Genomic DNA, 21,181 nt, shown 5'->3' with positions numbered 1-21,181 from the left:
GAGCATATTTAAACTCTTCTGTCTGGCTTTCCTTGACTTGATAATAGTAGTACCTACTTCATAAGATTGAAGAGATTAAAGGGGATAATCCACGTAAAGTACCTTAAAATTGTACTGTGAGACGAGCCCAGTATAAGTCGGTAATTATCATCCGTACTTCATTCGATGTCACCCTCCCCACCCTTCCCACCCCCAACGGTTCAGCTGCTCCTCTAGCCCAGAAACCACATCAGCTCGATTCGTTTCTGTATTTTTAGTCTCGGCACAGGGTTCTGATCATAGCAGACCTTCGTGATAGGATTTTAAACAATAAACTGGCAAAGCCACGTGTTCTACTTTGGCCTTGTTCTAGCCGAAACCCTGCAAATTATTCATTCCACCTGCGCTTTGTTTGCCCTCATGAAAAACGTAGTACCTACGTCGACGAGGTTTAGTATTAACGAAGGGGATGCATCAGCCAAAGCACACTGCACATCTTCAAGTACTCTACGAACTGTACTTGTTTATTATTAATCAAGCGGAGATCCGCGTCTACCCTCCCCTCCGGCACATCACGTCCCGGCCCCACCCGCCCCTCCCCCCCAGCCCACACCCTTACTGCGCCCTTGGCCCCCGGTCCCTCGGGACTTCAGGCGTGGGAGCCTCGGCCCCGCGCAGCTCCCTCCCGGGGCCCCGCGCCTTCCTTCCTTCCTCGCCCGGACGGACGCAGTTCCGGCGGATGTGGGGGGGCAACCCCGGAAACGGAAGTGAGCAGCGGGGCCACCTGACGGTAACGGGGCTGAGAGGCTGTTCACTGGGAAAGTTGAAGATGGTGAGTGAGCCCCCGGGCGACGTGAGTTCCTGACGGGTTCGGGACCCTGGCCCGGCTGGAACAGGCCGCCCCTCCCCAGCTCGTCCCGGGGCGGCGGCGGCGGCGGCGGGAGGATGAGAACGGCCTTGGGCGCCATGATCTGTTGAGTCACGGGGTTGGGGGTTCCGTGGCTGTCGTCCGGGCTGGGCTCGGCTCGGGTCCCGCGAGTAGCGCTCCGGCTTCATGCCCTTCACTTGGTTCTCTTCTCTCGTTCTGCGCCCTCTCGGCCCCCAGCCCCCTGCACGCCCGGCTTATTCCTCGTCGTTGGCGCCGAGCTGGCACATCCGAGAGTGCCGCCCGCGACGCGGCGCCGCAGACCGCCCTTCCGCTGAGGGGCGAACCTCGGGGGCCCAGCGCCCTCGAACTCCCCACCCAGCCCTGACCTCGGAACTGCTTTGCGCACCACCCCAGAGCGAAAAACCTCCTTTTTTGTACGTTTACGGACATTTTTGGGAGCCTGTGGCATGCCAGAAGTTGGAGGGGGAAAGAATCAAGGCAGTAGTTACTCCCCGTATGTCTGTGTTGTTAGTGCGTCCCCTCCCCCCTCCACTCCCTTTCTCTCCTTATAACTTAGAAGATGTTTGGGAAAGACTCCTGAATCACCAAGGCCCCTGACGCTGAGGCTAGGCCAAGTAAATCTAGAAAGCTTCTGTTGGTAATGTTGATTATTGTGGAGATGTTTTGTAAACACTCTGAGGTGTAATTAGTGATTCTTTTCAATAGATTTGTTTTTCTCTTCTTCTTTAGTAGAAGCATCGGGTACCAATCCTGATGTTGTACAGAAAGAAATTGGGGGAAATGATAATAGTAGAACCCAGGATCAGAATTCTCCTTTTCTTTGTGCATAGAAGAAACTTTTTTTCCCTTGTGTTACTTTATAATAATAAAGTAATATGGGAGAAGGAGAGTGTTTCCTCTCCAGGTGGGAAAGTTCCGGGAGATGCATTTGGAAAGGTACAATCGTGCAACTCTAGTCCTGGAAAGAGTTCAGGTACCTGGAAGGATAAGTAAACGGGGCCAGAGAAATTGTGTGCCTTGATCAGTCACACAGTAGGTTAGAGACCTTCCACACTAGATAGATTGCGGGTTCGTTTCCCGATCAGCCTTTACTTCTGTGTTGGGGAGCCTGTTGTGTAGGTCCTTGCGTTCCAGGATAAGGATATTGGGCTTTAGTTTTCAGACAAGACATTGGTGAATCGGTGAGAGGTTTTTTTTTTTTTTAACAGCTTGGTGGGGAAGAGGATATGTTTTAGGAAAACCTTGAGATGCAGAATTGGAAAATGGGAGTCTAGAGACAGCAAGATCCAGTAGAGTGCTGTTAAAGTTATCCAGGTGTGAGAGTTCCAAGTAGGGCCGGAGACTGAGGACACCCTATCCAGGATAAAGTACCTGACAAAGTAAAATACACAGATAAATCAGTCAACACAAAACACCGGTTTCTCGGAATACTTTCTCCTAGAATACTGTAAGGCTGCATACCAGATTGCCTCTAGCTGTTTTACATTTTTCTGCAGATTTACAGGGATATATAACTTTTGTGTTTTCCCTGTTGTAACATTTATTGCATTTTATTTGCTTGTTTGATTTATCTTAGACTAAACTCTGGGGAAGGTATCCATGTCAGCATCTCCCAGCATACCTGCCACATAGTAGATATTTAATAAATGTTTGGTGATTAAATGTTTTATAGTATAGATGTGCAGGGTGATAATACACCAGTACCAAATGTACTGTGAGTCTTTGTTTTGTTTGGTTTTGTTTACATTGTGCTGATTAGATTTATTTTTCCAAGGGAGTACCCTCTTACAGAAACCAAATACTTTCTGAATGTCTTTTTTTTTTCTTCTATGACCACGTTCTTCTAGCTATTCTATTCATTCTTTTTTTTTTTAATTTTTTTTTATGTTTTATTTATTTTTTATACAGAGAGACAGAGCATGAGAGGGGGAGGGGCAGAGAGAGAAGGAGACACCGAACCGGAAGCAGGCTCCAGGCTCTGAGCTAGCTGTCAGCACAGAGCCTGACGTGGGGCTCAAACCCATGAACGTGAGATCTGACCTGGGCCGAAGTCGGAGGCTTAACCGATTGAGCCACCCAGGCGCCCCTATTCTATTCATTCTTAATCCCATTTCCTTGTTCTTTCTTAAGGAGTAGTAGTCACCAGGATTTTGTCCTCAGTTGTTTTTCATTCTGTGCTCATCATTCCCACTCTTTCCAGTGGAATTAATGCAGATCCTGCCCCAATGTTCAGAGGCTCTCTCCATTTCAGAATAAAACTTGAATTTCTTTGCATGTTCCAGCCTTTTTGTTTTTTTCATTTGGCCAGCCTTTCTTACGTCTGCCTCACTGAGACATGTAGTCAGCTGTCATCTCAGACTACTTGTAGCTTATTCATTTATAGCTTTCTCTTACCTGTTCCCTTTTTCTGGGAATGCCTTTCACAGTATTCAGAGATCTACTCAGGGATCCTTCCTACTCCCAAATTTGGTATTAGTTAGTATACTGTGAATAATCACCCTGCCGTAATGCAGGTGATGCTCATCATAATTGTGTAGGCTAGCGGCTCTTAGAGGGCAGAGACTTTATTTTTTTGTCTACTTCTTAAACAGGGTGTTTTACATGGATGTTCACTGTGAGTTTGAAAACTTTTTTGTATAATGGAGTTTTTATTTGTGTTGTAGAATGCCAGAGGACTTGGATCTCAGCTAAAGGACAGTATTCCAGTTACTGAACTTTCAGCAAGTGGACCTTTTGAAAGTCATGATCTTCTTCGAAAAGGGTATATGGAGTGGGGGGGAATTTTGACTTTGACATTGTTATAATAAAATGTTTCTGTGAAATCTTTTTCATGGTATTCTTTAAATATTTTGATAGGCTATAAATACGTATTTAATCTGGGACATAGTAAGTAATAACAGCAGTGGGTTCCCAGGTTAGGGCACCCTGCTAGGAGCGGATTTGGTAGGACTCTCCCTTTTGCTACTGCTAATGTGGAAAGCCGTTGTCTCCTTATCTACCTACTGGAGGAATTCTCTGGGACACACAGCATTGACTCTGGACTAGGCTGCCTGGGTTTTGATCCCCGCTCTGCTCTTTCCTAGATGCACACTTTGGTCAGGTTACTTAATTGCTCTATTTCTCAGATAAAGATCTGTGAAATAGGGCTGTTAATAGTATAAATCTTATTTTGAGGAATAAATGAGTTAATATGTGAGAAACAATGAGAATAGTACTTGACATTAATAAGCTCATAAGTGTTAATGGTTATTATTTTTCTTTTCTACCTTCAGCGCACAGTTGTACCCTTCATTCCTTCCATGTTTTTGTATGTTTAGGTCTTAATTTCTGGTACTTGGCAGGTTGTTTTTCTGCTTAATCAGTAAGAGTGGTAGCATCTCCCCTCTATAAATATCTGTGTTTTGAATTTTATATGTAACTTTAAGGTATTTAGGTCTTACTGTAATAGGATGTCGTTCTAATACTAATGTCTAGGGACAGATGTAATGCCTCATTTTTTCATTTTATAGTGCAAAATGCAGTTTAGTGGCTCCTGGGTGGCTCAGTCGGTTAAGTTCCGGCTTCAGCTCAGGTCATGATCTCATGGTTCGTGGGTTCGAGCCCCATGTTGGGCTCTGTGCTGACAGCTAGCTCAGAGCCTGGAGCCTGCTTCAGATTCTGTGTCTCCCTGTCTCTCTGACCCTCCCCTACTCTTGCTGTCTCTCTCTGTCTCTCAAGAATAAATAAATACACTAAAAACTAAAAAAAATTTTTTTTTCTTAAAGAAAGATGCAGTTTATAGTCTTTGGAATTAGAGATACGATTTGATTTATGATATTGAATACTCAAATTCATGAGCTAGCCGGTAACGAAGTTTTGATGATTTGTTATTTATGTATTTATTTTCACATAAAATGCTCCTTTTTCTTCCCAGTTAGACTGTAAGATGGCTATGAACAGAACCATTTTCAAATTCTACTTGTAGCATTCTGTACAAAGACAGTGTTCCATAAATTATCGTTGCAGGATTTCTATGGTTCTTTCAGCTTCCAAATCCTGTTTTGGCAGTAAGGAGAGTTGCCTTTCTATATCTAGAGTGACAAGGACCAGTGGTCTGGTTCTAGCAGTGTGTGACCTTATTAGTAGGTGATCAGTAAATGTGAAACATATTCAACATGTGCTTATTAAAGGTACATAAATAGTGAATAATAATTAGACCTAAACAGAGGAGGTATAGATATTTTATATAGTACAGGAAGCCTGTCATCAAATAATAGTAGTTTTAAGCATACTTTATTAAATTTCTTCTGGATATAGGGCATCATTTAAACACTGTTCTTTGAAGGGCTCTCCCTAGTAAATTGACCCCTAGCATATATAATTGATAAGTTTTAAAACAGATATCATGTAGTAGATTTGACCTTTTTCTCTTAATGTTATATAATTCATTATGTTACAGTTTATAGTTATATGAATTTTAACACATGCATCAATTCCTGTAACCACTGTCACAGTCAGGATGCAAAAGTGTCATTGTCCCCAAAACTCCCTTGTGGCATTCTCTTATAGATACATTGACAGTATTGATAGATGCAATTTTGAGCTTTAGGTATTGAGTGATTTATAATCTACCTTTTAAATGTTTATTTTCAGTCTTCCTTGTGTGAGAAATGAACTTTTGCCTAATCATCCTCTTGAATTATCAGAAAAAAATGTAAGTATGTTATTTGTGTTTTTACTTTTATCCTCTAATAGAAGAATATTTTTAGTAATACTTATGTTTTCATTTATTAAGACAATTTTGATGCTGAGCAGTTGACCATGAAGAATATGAGGACTTATTTTCAGTATCCTTGTAGAGTAGGCTTTGACTTATCATTATACTGCTTCTCTAAAGCTCCTTTTCTACACATTTCTTCTTTTGTCTTTTTTTATGGACATTTCTTTTTTTCTCTCTCTCTCTTTTTCAAATTTTAACTAGGCTACACTCTCGCGAGTGGGGATTGAACTCCTGACCCTGAGATTAAGAGTTGCATGCTCTGCCAGCTGAGCCAGGGGTCCCTTTGTGGACATTGGTGAAAGTCAGTCTCCGTTCCTCTATAATATTCCTCATATGATGATCCTGTTTTCTTTTATTTATTTTTTTTTTTTTTGCCATTTTTGCTGTTGATCTCCAAATCCACATTTCTAGCCTTGACCTCTTTCTCAAGCCCCACATCTTCCAAGTTATTGAGGGGCACGTCCTCTTGTGAGTATAGTAGGTACACAGATGAATATGACATAACCCATCCTTGAGGGGCTGAAAATTTAGTGGAGGACAAGCAGGGGATAGGGGCTGCATAAATGCTGTGGAGGACCAAGATGGGGCAACTTGTGCGTAGAGCTAGTGGGGAAGGCTTTAGCGAGCAGACATATGAATGGTTTTAGATCAGTATCATCCAGGTTAATAGATAGGGAAGGGTCACTCCCAGAGAGGGAATGGCCTGTACATATGTTCTAAAGACCACTTAGAGGGTTTGTAAATACACGTTCAGAACAAGAGTAAAGAGGTGTCGTACTACTTCAGAAAGATGGTACAGTGTTATCATTGATAAGATGGGGCTCACTCAGATCGAGGGAGGTTAGTCTCACTTTCCCCAGTATTATTTGGAATATTGGTTCACTTTTGAGCAATGCATGTTGAGAGAAACTTGGACAAATCTCAGTAAGACTGGCCCCAATGAAGAGTTTAAAAATTACGTAGTTGTTTTGAGACTCAGCTTATATCTGCCACCTCAGTGTACTTAATCACTTAGCCAGGTAATGGGGGTCTCTCGATTTTCTGGCACTTACTTTCTGTTATAAGTCCTTTAGCACAGGTTGTGTAATTGAACTATAGAGGTTTAAATTCTTGGTACCTTACTTAGCAGCTAAGTGAACTTGGGCAAGTTCCTTAATTTCTCCTTAAGTCTTAGTTTCCTCATCTGTAAAATGGAGTTAGTAATAGCCCATGCCTTGGCATATGCTGACTTAAAGTAGCTCTCCATGATTGGGAGCTCTAGTAATGATAGTGATGGAAGATGACCGTCATTATTTATACCAGTGGTTCTCAACTAGGGATGATTTTGCCTCCTCTAGGGGACATTTGACAAGGTCTAATTGTCACAGATGGTGTTGGGAAAGAAGGTCTTTGGTACTGGCATCGATTGGAAGGAGAGAGGCCGGGGATGCTGCTAAACATTTTCAATGTTCAGATGTCAATAGTGCCAAGGGATGAGAAGTCCTGATCTTGATGTAATGTCTTCCCAACTAGATTATGTAACCTTCTCTATGGTAACTGTTGTCACAGAGCCTCATTCTAATTTTTCATGTGGTTATTAATAATTAAGTATATGTTGACTGATAATTAAAGTTTGACATCATATTACAAAGTTGAGTATATTCATAAAAGTTTATAAATGAATTTCTTACGTAAAACTTATTTACTTAATTCAGTATTTAATGGAAACCCTTCAGTGAGAACTTCAGATTATATACCCATAATGAAACATCACATATTTTCTCTGAGAACCGTCTGTTAAAATTTTGCACTCAAGCTGCAGTAATTAAAAGCCATATTGCTGATTATACTGTGGACTTCATGTATATGGCCCCAGGTGTGTCTCAGTGGGCACTAATCTGTCAGTAGGTATTTGATCAGAATTACTACCCACCACCGCCCAACCCTCACCATGACTTAAAATCTTATCAAGATAGTGTAATGTAATAAAAAATGATCACGGAGGTACTTTGCCCTACTATAATTGCCTTAACTTACACAGACCTGTGTAGCAGCTGATCTGCAAATCATACCCACTACTCTTGAGCCATTTTAGGAAACTGTAGGATTAGAATCTGTGAGTCAAGTTGATTCATTTTGCCTGAAGTACATTAAATTTTAGGACAAGTTTTTTAGAAGTAATAATGTTTAGTAAAAGTATGATTCCAGGGGAAAAAAAATGCTTATTAGTACCAATGCAAACTGGACAAGACTTTAGAGTTTTGGGTCCCTACCCCACAGGAATCTGTTACTCCAAAGAGTGCAGTTGAAACATTGTAGCCGTGGGGCGCCTGGGTGGTTCAGTTGGTTGGGCATCGGACTTCACCTCAGGTCATGATCTCACAGTTCCTGGGTTTGGCTCTGTGTTCACAGCTAGCTCAGAGCCTGGAGCCTGTCTTTAGATTCTGTCTCCCTCTCTATCTGACTCTCCCCTGCTCATGCTGTCTCCTCAAAAATAAATAAAACGTCAAAAAAAATGCACAAACATTTAGCCTCATTAATAGGGTGGTATAATGGGTCTGTTGGTTTCTTTTGTGAAATCCTTTGAATTATATGCTTTCATACTTAGAAATTTACTATTTTTTATTTGTATATAACTGTTTCTGGGTCTCAGATTATTTATACCTTTGTTATAGTTTTGTGGTAATTCTAATAAAAAAAACACTGAAATGTTTTGTAAATGTATTTTTGCAATGTGAAAGACATTCTTTAATTTATCAGTTTTGTGAATCCAACTATTAGGGGTAATTTTACATGGTGAAGTACCCTATACCTGCATGCTGGATAAAACAGAGACCTACATGTTCTAAAATTTGTTGAAGACATTAATGGAAGTACTTGTGTTCATTTCAGTTAGGAATATGAAAATGCTTTATCAAAGTGTTGTGGTTACATGTATCAATGATGTTTTGAAAGCAGAATGTTGAATGTAACATTTAAAATTACATTGTCCTTTGCAGTTCCAGCTCAACCAAGATAAAATGAATTTTTCCACACTGAGAAACATCCAGGGTCTATTTGCTCCACTCAAATTGCAAATGGAATTCAAGGCAGTGCAGCAGGTGAGTTTGCAGGTGTCAGTGAGGGTGCCTTCCACACGTGTGCTACGATGGATTGGCAGGACTCCTCTGTAGTGACAGCCCTATAAACCTGACCTTCCTTTCTCTACAGCCTGTTCTACTTTGTCCCCTTTTAGGGTATGACCCTGATTCCCACTTTATACAGAAAAAAAAAAGACATTAAGTGAAAGACTTCAAATTAAGAGCTCAGTGCCAAAACTTACCTGCATCTGCTTTCACATTTTTCTTTGTGGAGGGTTACGTTGAATTTGAACTGCCTCTAGGAGTATCCACGTGGTGGTATGATGTAGCAGGCAGCTTGTATATAGCTGAGGAAGCCTCTTGCTCAGGAATAAGATCTTCAGAAATGTGCTTCCAGGTTAGGAGCATCCCCGACCTGTGCTCTGGGTTCTGTCCTCTCACACTATGCCAGAGAATTCCTTTTCACGGATCCTTTCTATAGCTGATGTCTTCATTATCTCCATCTACTTGTGCAGGCTCATCAGCACTGATTATGTGCATTCCAACCTTTTTGGTTTTTAAAAACAAACCAAAAATTGTATTAGTCCCTTTATAGCAACGTCTTTCTCACTAAATGTGCTTTTGTCAGGTTATTGTCTTAAGAGTTGCTTCTCTTTGCTGTGTATGTGCCTTTACCTCCTGCTCACTCAGCCCACCGTTTCCTGGCTTCCATCACCAGTGAACTGCTTCTGAGCAGTGTGGACGTTGGCAGGCCCTCCTTCTGCTTGGCCTCCCTGTGGCACGTAACACCAGTGACTCCTTCCTTCTTCCCTTGGCTTTTAGCACACCGCACTTTCCTGACACCCCTTCCTCTCTGAAATGGCGTTCTCAGGTATCTCTGCATAGGTTCCTTTTGCTTTTTTCTGCATCTTGAAATACCTGGTTTGTTCCCGTCTCCAGTTCTCATCCTATTATTTCCTACCTATTCCTGTGACTTTAGGTATCATTTATATGGTGATGACTCCCAAGTCTTGATTCTCATGAGCTGGAAACCTATAGGCTGCTCCAGTTGTGAGCCCCATGGGCACTTCACATTTGACATGTATAAGCACAGAAGAGCTCCTTACTCTGCACCACGTATGAGTAAGTTGCTACCTAAGGCAGAGATGACAGGGTTAGCCTTGGTTCTCTCCACCAGCACCTTTTCCCCACCACCCTCCATCCAGTCAATTACATGTCCTCACCTTCGGTACTGCATTGGTTTTGATCCCCTAGTGTGCTTCGTCTGGCTCACTGCAACACCCACTCCTGCTGCTGCCCTGCAGTCCGTGGTACATGCTGTGGCCACCGTGATTTCTGTAAGATGCACGTTAGATGACGGCACTCCCCTCGCTTTGCCCTCAGAATAAAACTCTGACTCTTCAATGTGGCTGTGTTTCTGAACATGCATCTGTGTTCCTGAACGCACCTGCCCTTGCTCTCCAGTGTACTTCGTAGCCTCCTGAAACTGCCTGCAGTGTCCTCACTTTTCTCTCTTGCCTTTCGGCTTTTGCATGTGTTCTTACTGCACAGTAAGCACTTAATTCAAAAAATTCAATTAATGCCATTGACTGTGTTGGCTAAGTCATCCCGGAAGCTGTCTCAGAACTTCCTTCCAAGGATCAAGCTCTTAAAGAGCATGTGTGGCTCTCTCAATAACCGGGATGTGAATCTTGGCTCCACTGTCTGCTACTCCTAAAAACTTCAATAAGTCAGAGACCTTTCTGCAGATCAGTTGTTTGTTTCTAACGTGAAATGGAATTAACCAGTAACAATGCTGTTGGGCTATTAGGGGAACACTGAAGATTAAACGTAACATGTTTGGCACAGAATTGTTAGTTTCCCTTTTATTTTCCTACTACTCAGATTCCAGCTACATGTTGCTCATATTTGAGGCCTAAACTCTTAATCCCGTTTAATCCAAAAATCCTGGTCCAGAATTCTGTCCCCTCCCTCTCCCCACCAACCTCCCCCACCTTTTCCCCCATCCCTGTGCTGATGCAGTTGTGTGTCGGGCTGGGTAACAGCCGCCTGCTCACCCCTCCTTTTGGTGCGTTCTCAGGACTGTATCTGATCAAACAACCTGCCCGGGACCCTTCCTCTCTGATTTAACTTACAAGCTCCATTTTTGTCTCTTCCTCTATCTTCCCTACTTTCCTTTAAAAAAACAAATATATATACATATATTTTTTCCTAGTTTTGTCAACCTAGAGAAATTTTTTCATCCTAAACTTTATAAGCCATTAGTAATTAAAAATATTTTTAGTCTGGTTAATTTTCTTGTGGGAGATAATCTTAACAATGCCTTTAGATTTCAAAGTCATGATTACTTTAAAATACTAGTATCATACAGTCCCTGACCATCACTCTTGGATTCTTTTGTCAATATCCAAAATAATCATACAACTAACAGAGAATACAAAAATTGAAACTTTATAGTTTGCTGATATAAGTTTATTGAATACCAAGTATATGCCAATGACTGTACTATATATGTACTTTACACCACGCCATTCTGCAAGTTTGAGACGAAGGTGGTGCTGTCCTGTTTCACAGATGAGGAAACCAAGGGTGAGACGGTCAGGTGTTTACACAAGGCCGCAGTACTGGTAAGCACGAAAACAGTTTGAATCCCGAGGCCTGTGGCTCTGCAGCCATGCTTTCTCTGCTATACTTACAAACCAGGGTGTGGTATGTAATGCTGTACTGAAGGGGCGCCTGGGTGGCTCCATCTGCTAAGCATTTGACTCTTGATTTTGGCTCAGGTCCTGATTTCACGGCTTGAGTTCAAGCCCTGTGTCAGGCTCTGTGTGGACAGCCCAGAGCCTGCTTGGGATTCTCCGTCTCTTCCTCTTTTTTCTGCCCTCCTTTTCCTCTCTATCTTTCTCTTTCAAAATAAATAAATAAACATTAAAAAAAAGTAGATGCCATTAGTTCAGAATGGTATTGTGTTTTTTTGTGTTTGCTTTGTTTTAAAGTTCATTTATTTATTTTGAGAGAGATTGGGAGAGGGAGGGAGAGAATCCCAAGCAGGCTCCGCACTGCCAGCCTGGAGCCCGAGGTGGGGCTTGAACTCATGAACTGTGAGACTATGACCTGAGCCAGAATCAAGAACCGGACGCTTAACCAACTCAGCCGTCTTGGCACCCGATGTTGCTGTGTTTTTTAAAGGCCCCACCAGTGACTTTGATCTTCCTTTCTGGTTACCAGTACTGTTTTAAAGGGCCATAACTTACATTTTTACTATGGGCAATATAAAACAACATACAAAGTGAAGCCATCAGTTTACTAAGTAGAATAATGCTCTTACTGAGTTGGAATTTCTTCAGGAATTTGAACATTCCACGTTTATTTGGAACTAGATTATGACCTTAGGCTCTGGGATTTGTGCATGTCATCACGTGTGTGCTGTGGTTTTCTTGGGACAGAAGCAAAGCCCCCAAAATGTGTGCAAACCTGATAGGATTATTAAATGTTAATAAAAACTCTAATTTTCAGGGTCTTTTCATGTTTTGAGAACATTTTGAGGAATTTTTTAAAATTTGGTTTAGGTCTAAATTATGAACTGCTGTCTTCAGCCCCCCCTCCCGCCCCCCACTAATTAAACTGTTTAGTTTTGTGAACATTACAAGTAAAGAATGAAGAAAGAGCAAGAAGTTAAGATGATTTACTGGGTTTTTTTCCCCCTTTGGTTTTCTGAAATCTTTCTCTTTCGTATTTTTCTTGAAGGTTCAGCGTCTTCCATTTCTTCCAAGCTCAAACCTTTCACTGGATATTTTGAGGGGTAATGATGAGACTATTGGATTTGAGGATATTCTTAATGGTAAGTGTCATTCAGCCCCTTTTTATGGAGCCCTCCTTACAAGGCAGTGAACAAGCCCGACACATCCTCACTCTTACGGAGCTTATAGCTCGTTGGATTCACTTGTGTTTATTCATTTCACTAAGAAAATTTAATGGTAATAACTGTTCTTTAACTAGTTTTAAAGGTGAAAGTTATTAATGGAGTTCCAAGGTTATAGTTATTATCAGTCAACTAAGTCTTTCATGTCCTACAAATATAGTCTGATGTGTGAGTCTAATATAGTATTGTTAGGGTAGCTTAAATAATGATTGTTGCAGTATTTAAAATATTTGTGGGATATGACTAGTTTTTAAAATAACTAGAAAAAATAAAAGTTTTCTTTAAAAATTGCTTCCCACTCCCAAAGAATTTTTATGCTTTTGTGGGTGGTGAATAGGAAAGAAGAATCTGTCATTTTTAACAAAATTCCTTGGATAATTTTATTATTTTTGAGACAAGTGACTTTTATATAAGAACAGTACATGCAGCATCCTGTATTTTTTTTCTGGTTCTGAGGAAGATAAATAAAATTCTGTCTAGTATTGCTTCTGCTCATTTTGCTCTAATGGTTCAGGAGAAACAGAAAAACCCAACAGGATTAAGTTATGTTAGGTTTGCTTGGCTGCTGATGTCTGGTAAGGTAATGCTGTTGACACAGCAGAAGTCTCGTGAGCCTGCCCTTTGAGAATCTTTCCTGAGGGAACTTTTTGGATGCAAGAAAACCTGCAATTCCTAGGCTTTTTACATTGAACTTACACCTCATTTTAAATTAGCAAAGTGATAGTTCATGTCTGCATATTTTTATCTTTAAAGTAGTTATAAGAACACATTCACTTAAAAATCATCTGTAATTTTTGTGTAAAGAAAGTGAGAGATGCTTGACAAGCATTTACTCAGTTAAATATTTATTGTGTGTCAGGCACTGGGCTCAGCTCTGATTGTACAATGGTGAAAACATAAGCTGTGCTTGGTAAGGGGGGAGGCAAACGTTAAACAGATAAACACAGACATATAATTACAAGTTGTGATAAATTCTAGAAATAAAAAGGGATAGGGGTATAGTTTGTTGTTGAGTGGGAGAGAGAGGCACTTCCGGGAATATGAACATAAGTTGATTCCTAAAAGATGGATGAATTAGTTGATAGAGTGGAGGGTAGAATATTTCAGGCAGCGGACGCAGTACGTCCAGGGTCTGTAACCTGAGAGAGCAGCTGAACTCGGAACGGTTTAAGGTATCCTGTCCGGAAGCTAGCAGGTTAGCCTGCCGTGGTGGTGGATCCTGGTGGAACAAGACTCCTAGAGACTAAGAGCAGTTTATCACCAGGAGCAGTAGGAGTAGCTGGAGTGCCAGCTTTCCTAGAGGCTCCCTGAGCCCTGGCTCCCACGGAGCAGCAGGAAGAGGGCTGGTGATTGGGGGGGTGTGTGTGTGCGCGTGTGTGTGTACGTGTGTGTACGTGTACGTACATGCTGTACTTGATTACAGATGAGGAACCCCCAGGTAAGGCAGCCTTCCTGTTCTGGGCTGCAGAGGGGACACGGTCTTTGTCTTCTGAGGCTGTTCACTCTAGAAACAGCTTTGGAAGGAACAGCTAGACAGAGGCAGGCAGTGTATCCAAGACTTGCAGGAGCGTGAGAGACCCACAGAGAATTGTCTCCCGACACGCCTAAGAGTGTGTTTAGAAGACCCATGTGGCTGGAGGGTTTTGAGTTACTTGTCGGAAGTGTTAAAGTTTTGCTTGCTTGTCAGGGAAGTTCTTGGCCCAGAAAAATCTGCACGTTTTACAAGGAAGGGAAGGGAAAATGAGGAGGGCAATGGTTAAGTCAGACCATTCTTCTCGTGCTGAAAGGGGACTGTGTTCACTCTAGATCCCTCACGTACGGTGGTTAAACAGCCTGATGCAGGGGCCCAGTCCCTCGCAGTCCCACAGCAAGCCAGCAGCAGAGCAGGCGCTGGGGCACTGGGCCGGCGCCTGGCTTACATGGTGTGCTGTTTTCTGTTGGGAGTGACTTAAAACTGTAAAAGAAAGTTGACATTATACAGATTGCTGTATTCTTTAACAATTTAAAACATTACAGCTGGAACTCAAGTCCTGCATGATTACCCCAAACCCATGTCTCTTTTATTCTTCATTTACTTGCTATTTTTATTTAGTGTATCCCTTCCAGACTTTTTTCTGTACGTCTTCATACAAATATACATAATCAGAAATATTTGGCATTGTTTAGTGTTTGTTCTTTTTTTGTTTTTATTTTTTAAAATATTTTTTAATGTTTTACTTATTTTGGAGAGAGAGAGAAAATATGAGTTGGGGAGGGACAGAGAGAGATGGAGACACAGAATGCTCAAAGCAGGCTCCAGGCTCTGAGCTATCAACATGGAGCCTGACGTGGGGCTTGAACTCATGAACCGTGTGATCATGACCCAAGTCAAAGTCAGAAGCTTAACCAACTGAGCCACCCAGGCACCCCATGTTTGTTTGTCCTTTCGTTCTTCCAACACAGCATGTATACTGTGTGTATCTTAAAGTATGCATGATACATCAGTGCATTTATTGATGGATGTTTATCATTTTTTGCTTATTAACGTGACACTGTGCTTTAGGCAAACATCTTTGCCTATCCTTTGTACTCATGTGCAGGCATTTTTTAATAAGTTTGGATTTTGAATGCCTATTGTATACACAGAAGTTCACTCTGTTACTAACAATTACAGCCAGCAGGGTCAGTTGTTAAGTCTGCTTTGTGGTGTGATGGGTGCAGGGAGTCTATAGGTGACAACTGGTGTGACACCATAATCCCTGGTCGCTGAGGAGATCCAGCGAGGAAACATCCAGATCCGTGATCATTATTTAATGTGGGTAGTTCTTGATTCCTTCTAACTAAACTAGATTTTCCAGTTTAGTTCATTGGGTCTTTTTTATCCTGTTTGTGGAGTAGGGGACAGAAATGGAAAAAGGCTTGGTTTTTTTTTGAAATTTACTGTTAGTATTAATTTTAAAAGCTCATTTAGGTGTATTATACACTGTTATTAAGTAAGTTTATCTCTAAAAATAAGCGAAGATTTTAAAGACTTTCTTGGTCTAAAATTCTGAGTTATGTTTGTGTATGTAAGAGAGTATAAAACAATAGAAATAAGATATTTTTGCAAACTAGATTAAGATACCGCTCAATCTCTTAATTAGAGATTGTTTCTGGGAAGCCTTTGGGAAACTTCAAAGCTTTGAAAAAGGAGAACGTTTTCAATCTGTTGTTTTATTTCGTTTTTTTTTTTTTTTTTACAGTCAACTGTATTGAGGTATAAATGACATACAGTAGAATGCTCTTGTTTTAAGTGTATATTCTGTGCATATTTTAGCAAATGTCTATGGCTGTGTAAGTGTCCCCTAGTCTAGATATAAAATGTTTATTCCCCCAGAAGGTGCGCTTGGTCCCTTTGCAGTCAGTCCTCTACCTTTGGCCTGGGCAGCCACTGGTCTGTTTCTTTCATGTTAGTGTCTCCTGTTCTAGATTTTCATGTGAATGGAATCATTGAATATATCTTTTTTTTGAGAATCTTTAATATGTTTGTTTTTGTTTGTTTTCAGACCCGTCACAAAGTGAACTAATGGGAGAACCACACTTGATGGTGGAATATAAACTGGGTTTACTGTGATCTGTTGTGCTGTTCGTGAAAATAGAGGGGCTGCATCTTGTTTATAGTCATCTTCGTACTGTCATCTGATGTACACACCATTAAAGTACTGACACATGAGAATTCTTGCCTAGATAGTATCTGTGATCATTTGAAATTATTTGGGTCTTTGGTTTACTGACATGTGACAACTGAAAGCACTAAAGGGAGGTGATTTTAAAACTCCCAATTTATATGAAAATAGTAGCCTTCTATATCTTTAAAGAGTTGTTGCTAATGAGTATTTTAAAACTGTCTACAGGTCTACAATGTAAGGTATTGTTTGGATAGTCTGTAAATTTAGTTTTGAAATTATTATCAGCAGTTGAGTTTGCAACCTTCATCGTAACGTCTTTCAGAATAAACATCTGTATTTGATTGTAATTACTGTAATTGACTGTAATTGATTCAAATTAAGTACAAAGCAAGGTATTTATATTTTACCTTGTTTCAGTATAGCTCACGAATATTCACAAGAATAATATTGGCTGTATTGATGCTATTTTAGAATTTTAGCTCTTTGATTCTTTGAGTTTGAAAAGTAGAAGTTCAGAGGTTTTGGTTTTGATCTTGTCTTTAAAGTGAAAAATTGAATAACGCAACCAGGATATGTTGACTAAACTGTTGAACTGCATAGATTTATATATCATAAGATGCTTAATTGAAAAATAATTAGAATATTCATGTACACACACACTATGTATCCATGATCAAATCCAATAATTATTTAAAAATAAACCTTCGCTATGGTTGTTCTTCCTTATGAGGTATTCTTCATGAACCTGGTATACAAAAATTAAAGAATTTTAGATTTAATGAGTAAATGGGTCATCTTTCACTAATAAAAAAGTATATTTTGACAACAAAAGTACTGAACAAAGAAGATTTTATTTATTTTAATTTTTTTTAATGTTTATTTTTGAGAGACAGGGACAGAGCCCAAACAAGGGAGGAGCAGAGAGAGAGGGAGACACAGAATCTGAAGCAGGCTCCAGGCTCTGAGCACAGAGCCCGACAGGGGGCTCGAACCCACAGACCATGTGATCATGACCTTAACTGAAGTCAGATGCTTAGCCGACTGAGCCACCCAGGTACCCCCAAAGATGATTTTAAAAACTCCTAATTTATATTGAAACAGTAGCCTTCTATGTCATATAAAAAGTTATTACTGAATATTGTAAAATTGCTTACATTCAGAGTTTGCTCCCTGTAACCCTAAATCATTTGGTTCAATTTGTCAGTTGTGTCAAGGATGACAAACCTTGAAATAAACCATATGACACATTTTTTAAAATTGTTCTCGGGTGCCTGGTGGCTCAGTCAGATGAGTATCTGACTTCAGCTTAGGTCATGGTCTCACAGTTCACGAGTTCGAGCCCCATGTCAGACTGGCTGCTGTCAGCACAGAGCCTGCTTCGGATCCTCTGTCCTCCTCTCACTCTGCCCCTCCCCTGCTTGGGTGCTCTCTCTCAAAAGTGATAAACAAACATTAAAAAAAAAAAAACTAAAATTGTCCCTGACTGTTGAGATTAGGTTTAGAAACACTTTTGCCACCACAATATTTGCCAAACCATTTTATACTTAAATTATGAGGAAATAAATAATGAAGGTTCACTAATTGTTTTTAGATATATTCTTTCAACTAAGAAAATGGGAAATTACTTCTGTACTGCAGTTTTAAGAGCAGTACATACCCTTCCTGACCAGTAGAGGGTACTATGAAATTAATGAGCATAGTTTAAATGGAAAGCTGATGATTTAAACAAATAGTAATACTTTTTGAAAGTCTTTTTCTTCCTCTCTCCTTTTCCTTTTTTACCTTCTTTGTAAATAATACCAGCGATCCTGTTTGCTGGATGCACAAAAAATCACCTGGGAATCTTGTGAAGGAATTTTGGTATTGGGTCTGAATCTCAGAAATTCCAGTAGGATCAGAATGGATCCTAGGAAGTGTACTTTTGAAAAGCTCTCCAGGCTTGAGAACCTTTGAATTGTCTGCTTGCTTGCTTCTGTGCTCGCTTTTGCCTTTGTATTAGCAACAGTCATTAACATCCGTTAAGTCTTCTGGCATACCTCACTGCTGAAAAGCTTGCCATTACTTAATTCTTGGAATCCTTACTGTGTGCTTGGAGTTGAATTATTTGGGTTCCTTCATTAGAGTCCATTGCAGGACTGTCTGAATTCCCTGTCTAGGTGTCCAACTCTAATTAGGCATTTTTTCTTTCAGAGACTGTGACTTAAATGAATTAGTTTAGTATTTTCCTTGCCTCTGTTTTGCTTGTGAACTACCTTTGGGTTCAAGAGGAACTTTATAGGTTGGTGGCTAGTTGAAATTCATTTTATTAACATTAAAATGATAAAATTCACAGTAGAAGATGGAAACGTACCTAACATATTAATTCTTTATTAATCCTTTCAATATATATGAGGACAAAGGAACTTGTAGGTTTTACTGTCTGGAAGTGTTGGGGGGCGTGGCAAAAAAAGTAAGCACTATTTGGCATACACACCATGGGATGGCTTTTCACTAGACATACCTTCTCACTCCTACACTCTGTATGAAATAGAGCTGGTAGGCAGACCGGTTTTCATTAATCTTGCCCTTGGCAGTGTTACCCTCTTTCAGGAGTACACATAATTGGTGTATCACCCAGTGTTCACCTGAATTTCATTACTCCTTTACATGCAGAAGTTCAAGAATGTAAAAGATCTGAACAAGTAGATGATGAAGTTTTGAAAAACAGACTGTTGTATATCATCTTCCACTGAAATTTACCATTGGTTAAATTTTTTCTTTAAAAAATTTTTTTTTCATTTAGAGAGAGAGCGTGAACAGGGGAGGGGCAGAGAGAGAAAGAGACACAGAATCTGAAGCAGGCTCTAGACTCTGAGCTAGTGGTCTGCACAGAGCCCGACGCAGGGCTCAAACCCACAAACCCTGAGATCATGCATGACCTGAGCTGAAGTCAGACGCTCAACCGACTGTGCCACCCAGGTGCCCCAAATGGTTTTTTTTCCAAACACATAAAAATCAGTATAAATTAAATTTTGACTTGCTATTTGAATAAAGCAAAACTAAAAATGTGACACTTCCTTGAACTTGTTTAGCTCATGATTTCAAAACTGAAATTTAGATTCCTTCATGTACAATGAATGTTTAAGAATGTATATTTTTGGTTTGTTTTATTATAGATCCTTATATTAAAGAATAAGAATATACTGTTAGTTTTTGAATTGAATTTCAGCAAGTTTTTTTCTGATTAAAAAAGGTTTAATATGTTTTTTCTTTTTTTTAATGTTTTATTTTATATTTGAGAGAGACAGAGACAGAATCTGAAGCAGGCTCCAGGCTCTGTGAGCTGTCAGCATAGGCCCAATGCGGGGCTCTAATGAGCAGCCAGAGGTCGATGCTTAACTGATCGAGCCACCCAGGTGCCCCACTTTTTTTTTTTTTCAAAAGATTTTAATGCTTATTTTTGAAAGAGAGAGACAGCATGACCAGGGGAGGGTCAGAGAGAGAGGAAGACACACAATCCGAAGACAGGCTCCAGGCTCTGAGCTAGCTTGACAGTACAGAGCCTGACGTGGGGCTCAAACCCACTAACCATGAGATCATGACCTGAGCTGAAGCCAGAGGCTCAAACAACTGAGCCACCCAGGTGCCCTGCTCCTCTTTTAAGGATAAGTTTAGAAAATTTAGAGTTTGCTTCCAGGGCTTGAATTTATTTCTGGAGCCAGTTGTACTGCTGCTCCAGTTGTACTTTGACTTTTTGCTTCTCTTTAGTGTCTTGAACTACTGGAGACAGGAATAACCTATGTTGTTCATGTCTGGGACAAAATAGAGGTCACAGGGTATGACCTTGGGTCAGTGAAGGACCAGGCAAAATTCTGTTTCAACTTCACCTAGGCTCTTCTACTTTTGGAGAGATGGATTGATTTTAGCCCATGACTTGGACCACCCTTTTTATTTGTTTTCTGTATTACACAGAGATCTTAGAAAACATAAGTTACATTTTCAGCAACTTTTTATTTTGAAACCTTTCAATCTTAGAGAAGGACAGAACAAAAAATACAAAGAACACCCAGCATAACCTTCAAGCAAATTGTCCAGTTATCAGAGTGCCTTATTTTCTCCTGTGTAGATTCAGAAGAAATGTCTACCAAGGTTGTGATATGTACTTCCTCACTACCTTACATCAGGAGCCACAAAATGTTAGGTTGTCTCATTTATTGGTGATTGCTTGCGTAACAGGTGATGGCTGCCAGAGCTCTCATTGTGAAAGTACTGTTTTTCCTTTGTAATGAATAATCTGTGATGTAGTAATTGGAGACCTTGTGTATGTCTTCTGCCCCAAGAACCTTTCGCACAGAGGTCTTAACATCCACGAAAAATCTTTGCCTCAGTTCTTTATAACATGAGTTTTGGGGACAGGGGAAGGCAGAAAAATGACATTATTATTTGGTCTATATTTATTGACTGGCATTGTTTTTTAAAGCCAATTTGTCCCTCATTTCTCTTTCTAAGGTATCCTTATGGACTCAGATTCTTAAGGTTTTATAATCCATTTCTGTCATTACTCTTTGATGCCCCAAACCGAACCATTCTAATAAATACATAGACCTTTAATTTGAAAAGAAAATTCCATGGGGTTCAAGTACTGGATTTAATTTTTTGCATTCCTAATTTAATGCTATCTCCCAGAGTTTGCAGTACTTTAGTTATCGGAGTTATAATCATAGTTTTAGAAGTTATGACCAAAGAAACATAGTGTTAGTCTTAGGGGAGACACTGCCCACCTTAATACTGATGTTTTGCCTGATCACATGAGACAGTCACGAGATAGAGACAAGAAAGGGCAGCCATGGTCTTGCTCTATTCTGTGCTATGGCTTCCAAGGAGGCAGTATCTTAGGAAAATTTGAGAAGATAAAAGGAACTGATAAGGCCCAAGAAGTGGTGTATT

The 21,181-nt window shown here is 40.3% G+C and overlaps 1 protein-coding gene across 1 annotated transcript; it reads left to right on the top strand.

Moving 5' to 3' along the window:
- The first annotated feature begins 603 nt into the window (after nt 1–603).
- Nucleotides 604–17,034, top strand: POMP (proteasome maturation protein). The gene is made up of 6 exons (XM_029936904.1): nt 604–811; nt 3,532–3,629; nt 5,501–5,561; nt 8,606–8,707; nt 12,434–12,527; nt 16,133–17,034. The coding sequence occupies exons 1-6, from the start codon at nt 719–721 to the stop codon at nt 16,198–16,200; spliced, it is 516 nt and encodes a 171-aa protein (XP_029792764.1). The 5' UTR covers nt 604–718; the 3' UTR covers nt 16,201–17,034.
- Nucleotides 17,035–21,181: the final 4,147 nt, after the last annotated feature.

Source organism: Suricata suricatta, chromosome 4 (genome assembly GCF_006229205.1).
Source record: "Suricata suricatta isolate VVHF042 chromosome 4, meerkat_22Aug2017_6uvM2_HiC, whole genome shotgun sequence".
Taxonomy (NCBI): Eukaryota; Metazoa; Chordata; class Mammalia; order Carnivora; family Herpestidae; genus Suricata; species Suricata suricatta.
The sequence above is the reverse complement of the archived record's forward strand: the minus strand, read 5'-3'. Positions and strand labels throughout refer to the sequence as shown.

Bases quoted from the DNA above. Each gene is read 5' to 3' on its own strand.
- POMP (XM_029936904.1), top strand. From the start codon at position 719: ATGTGGGGGGGCAACCCCGGAAACGGAAGTGAGCAGCGGGGCCACCTG. The intron at 5,562-8,605 runs GTAAGTATGTTA...TGTCCTTTGCAG, and splicing joins TTGAATTATCAGAAAAAAAT to TTCCAGCTCAACCAAGATAA. The intron at 8,708-12,433 runs GTGAGTTTGCAG...TTTTTCTTGAAG, and splicing joins AATTCAAGGCAGTGCAGCAG to GTTCAGCGTCTTCCATTTCT.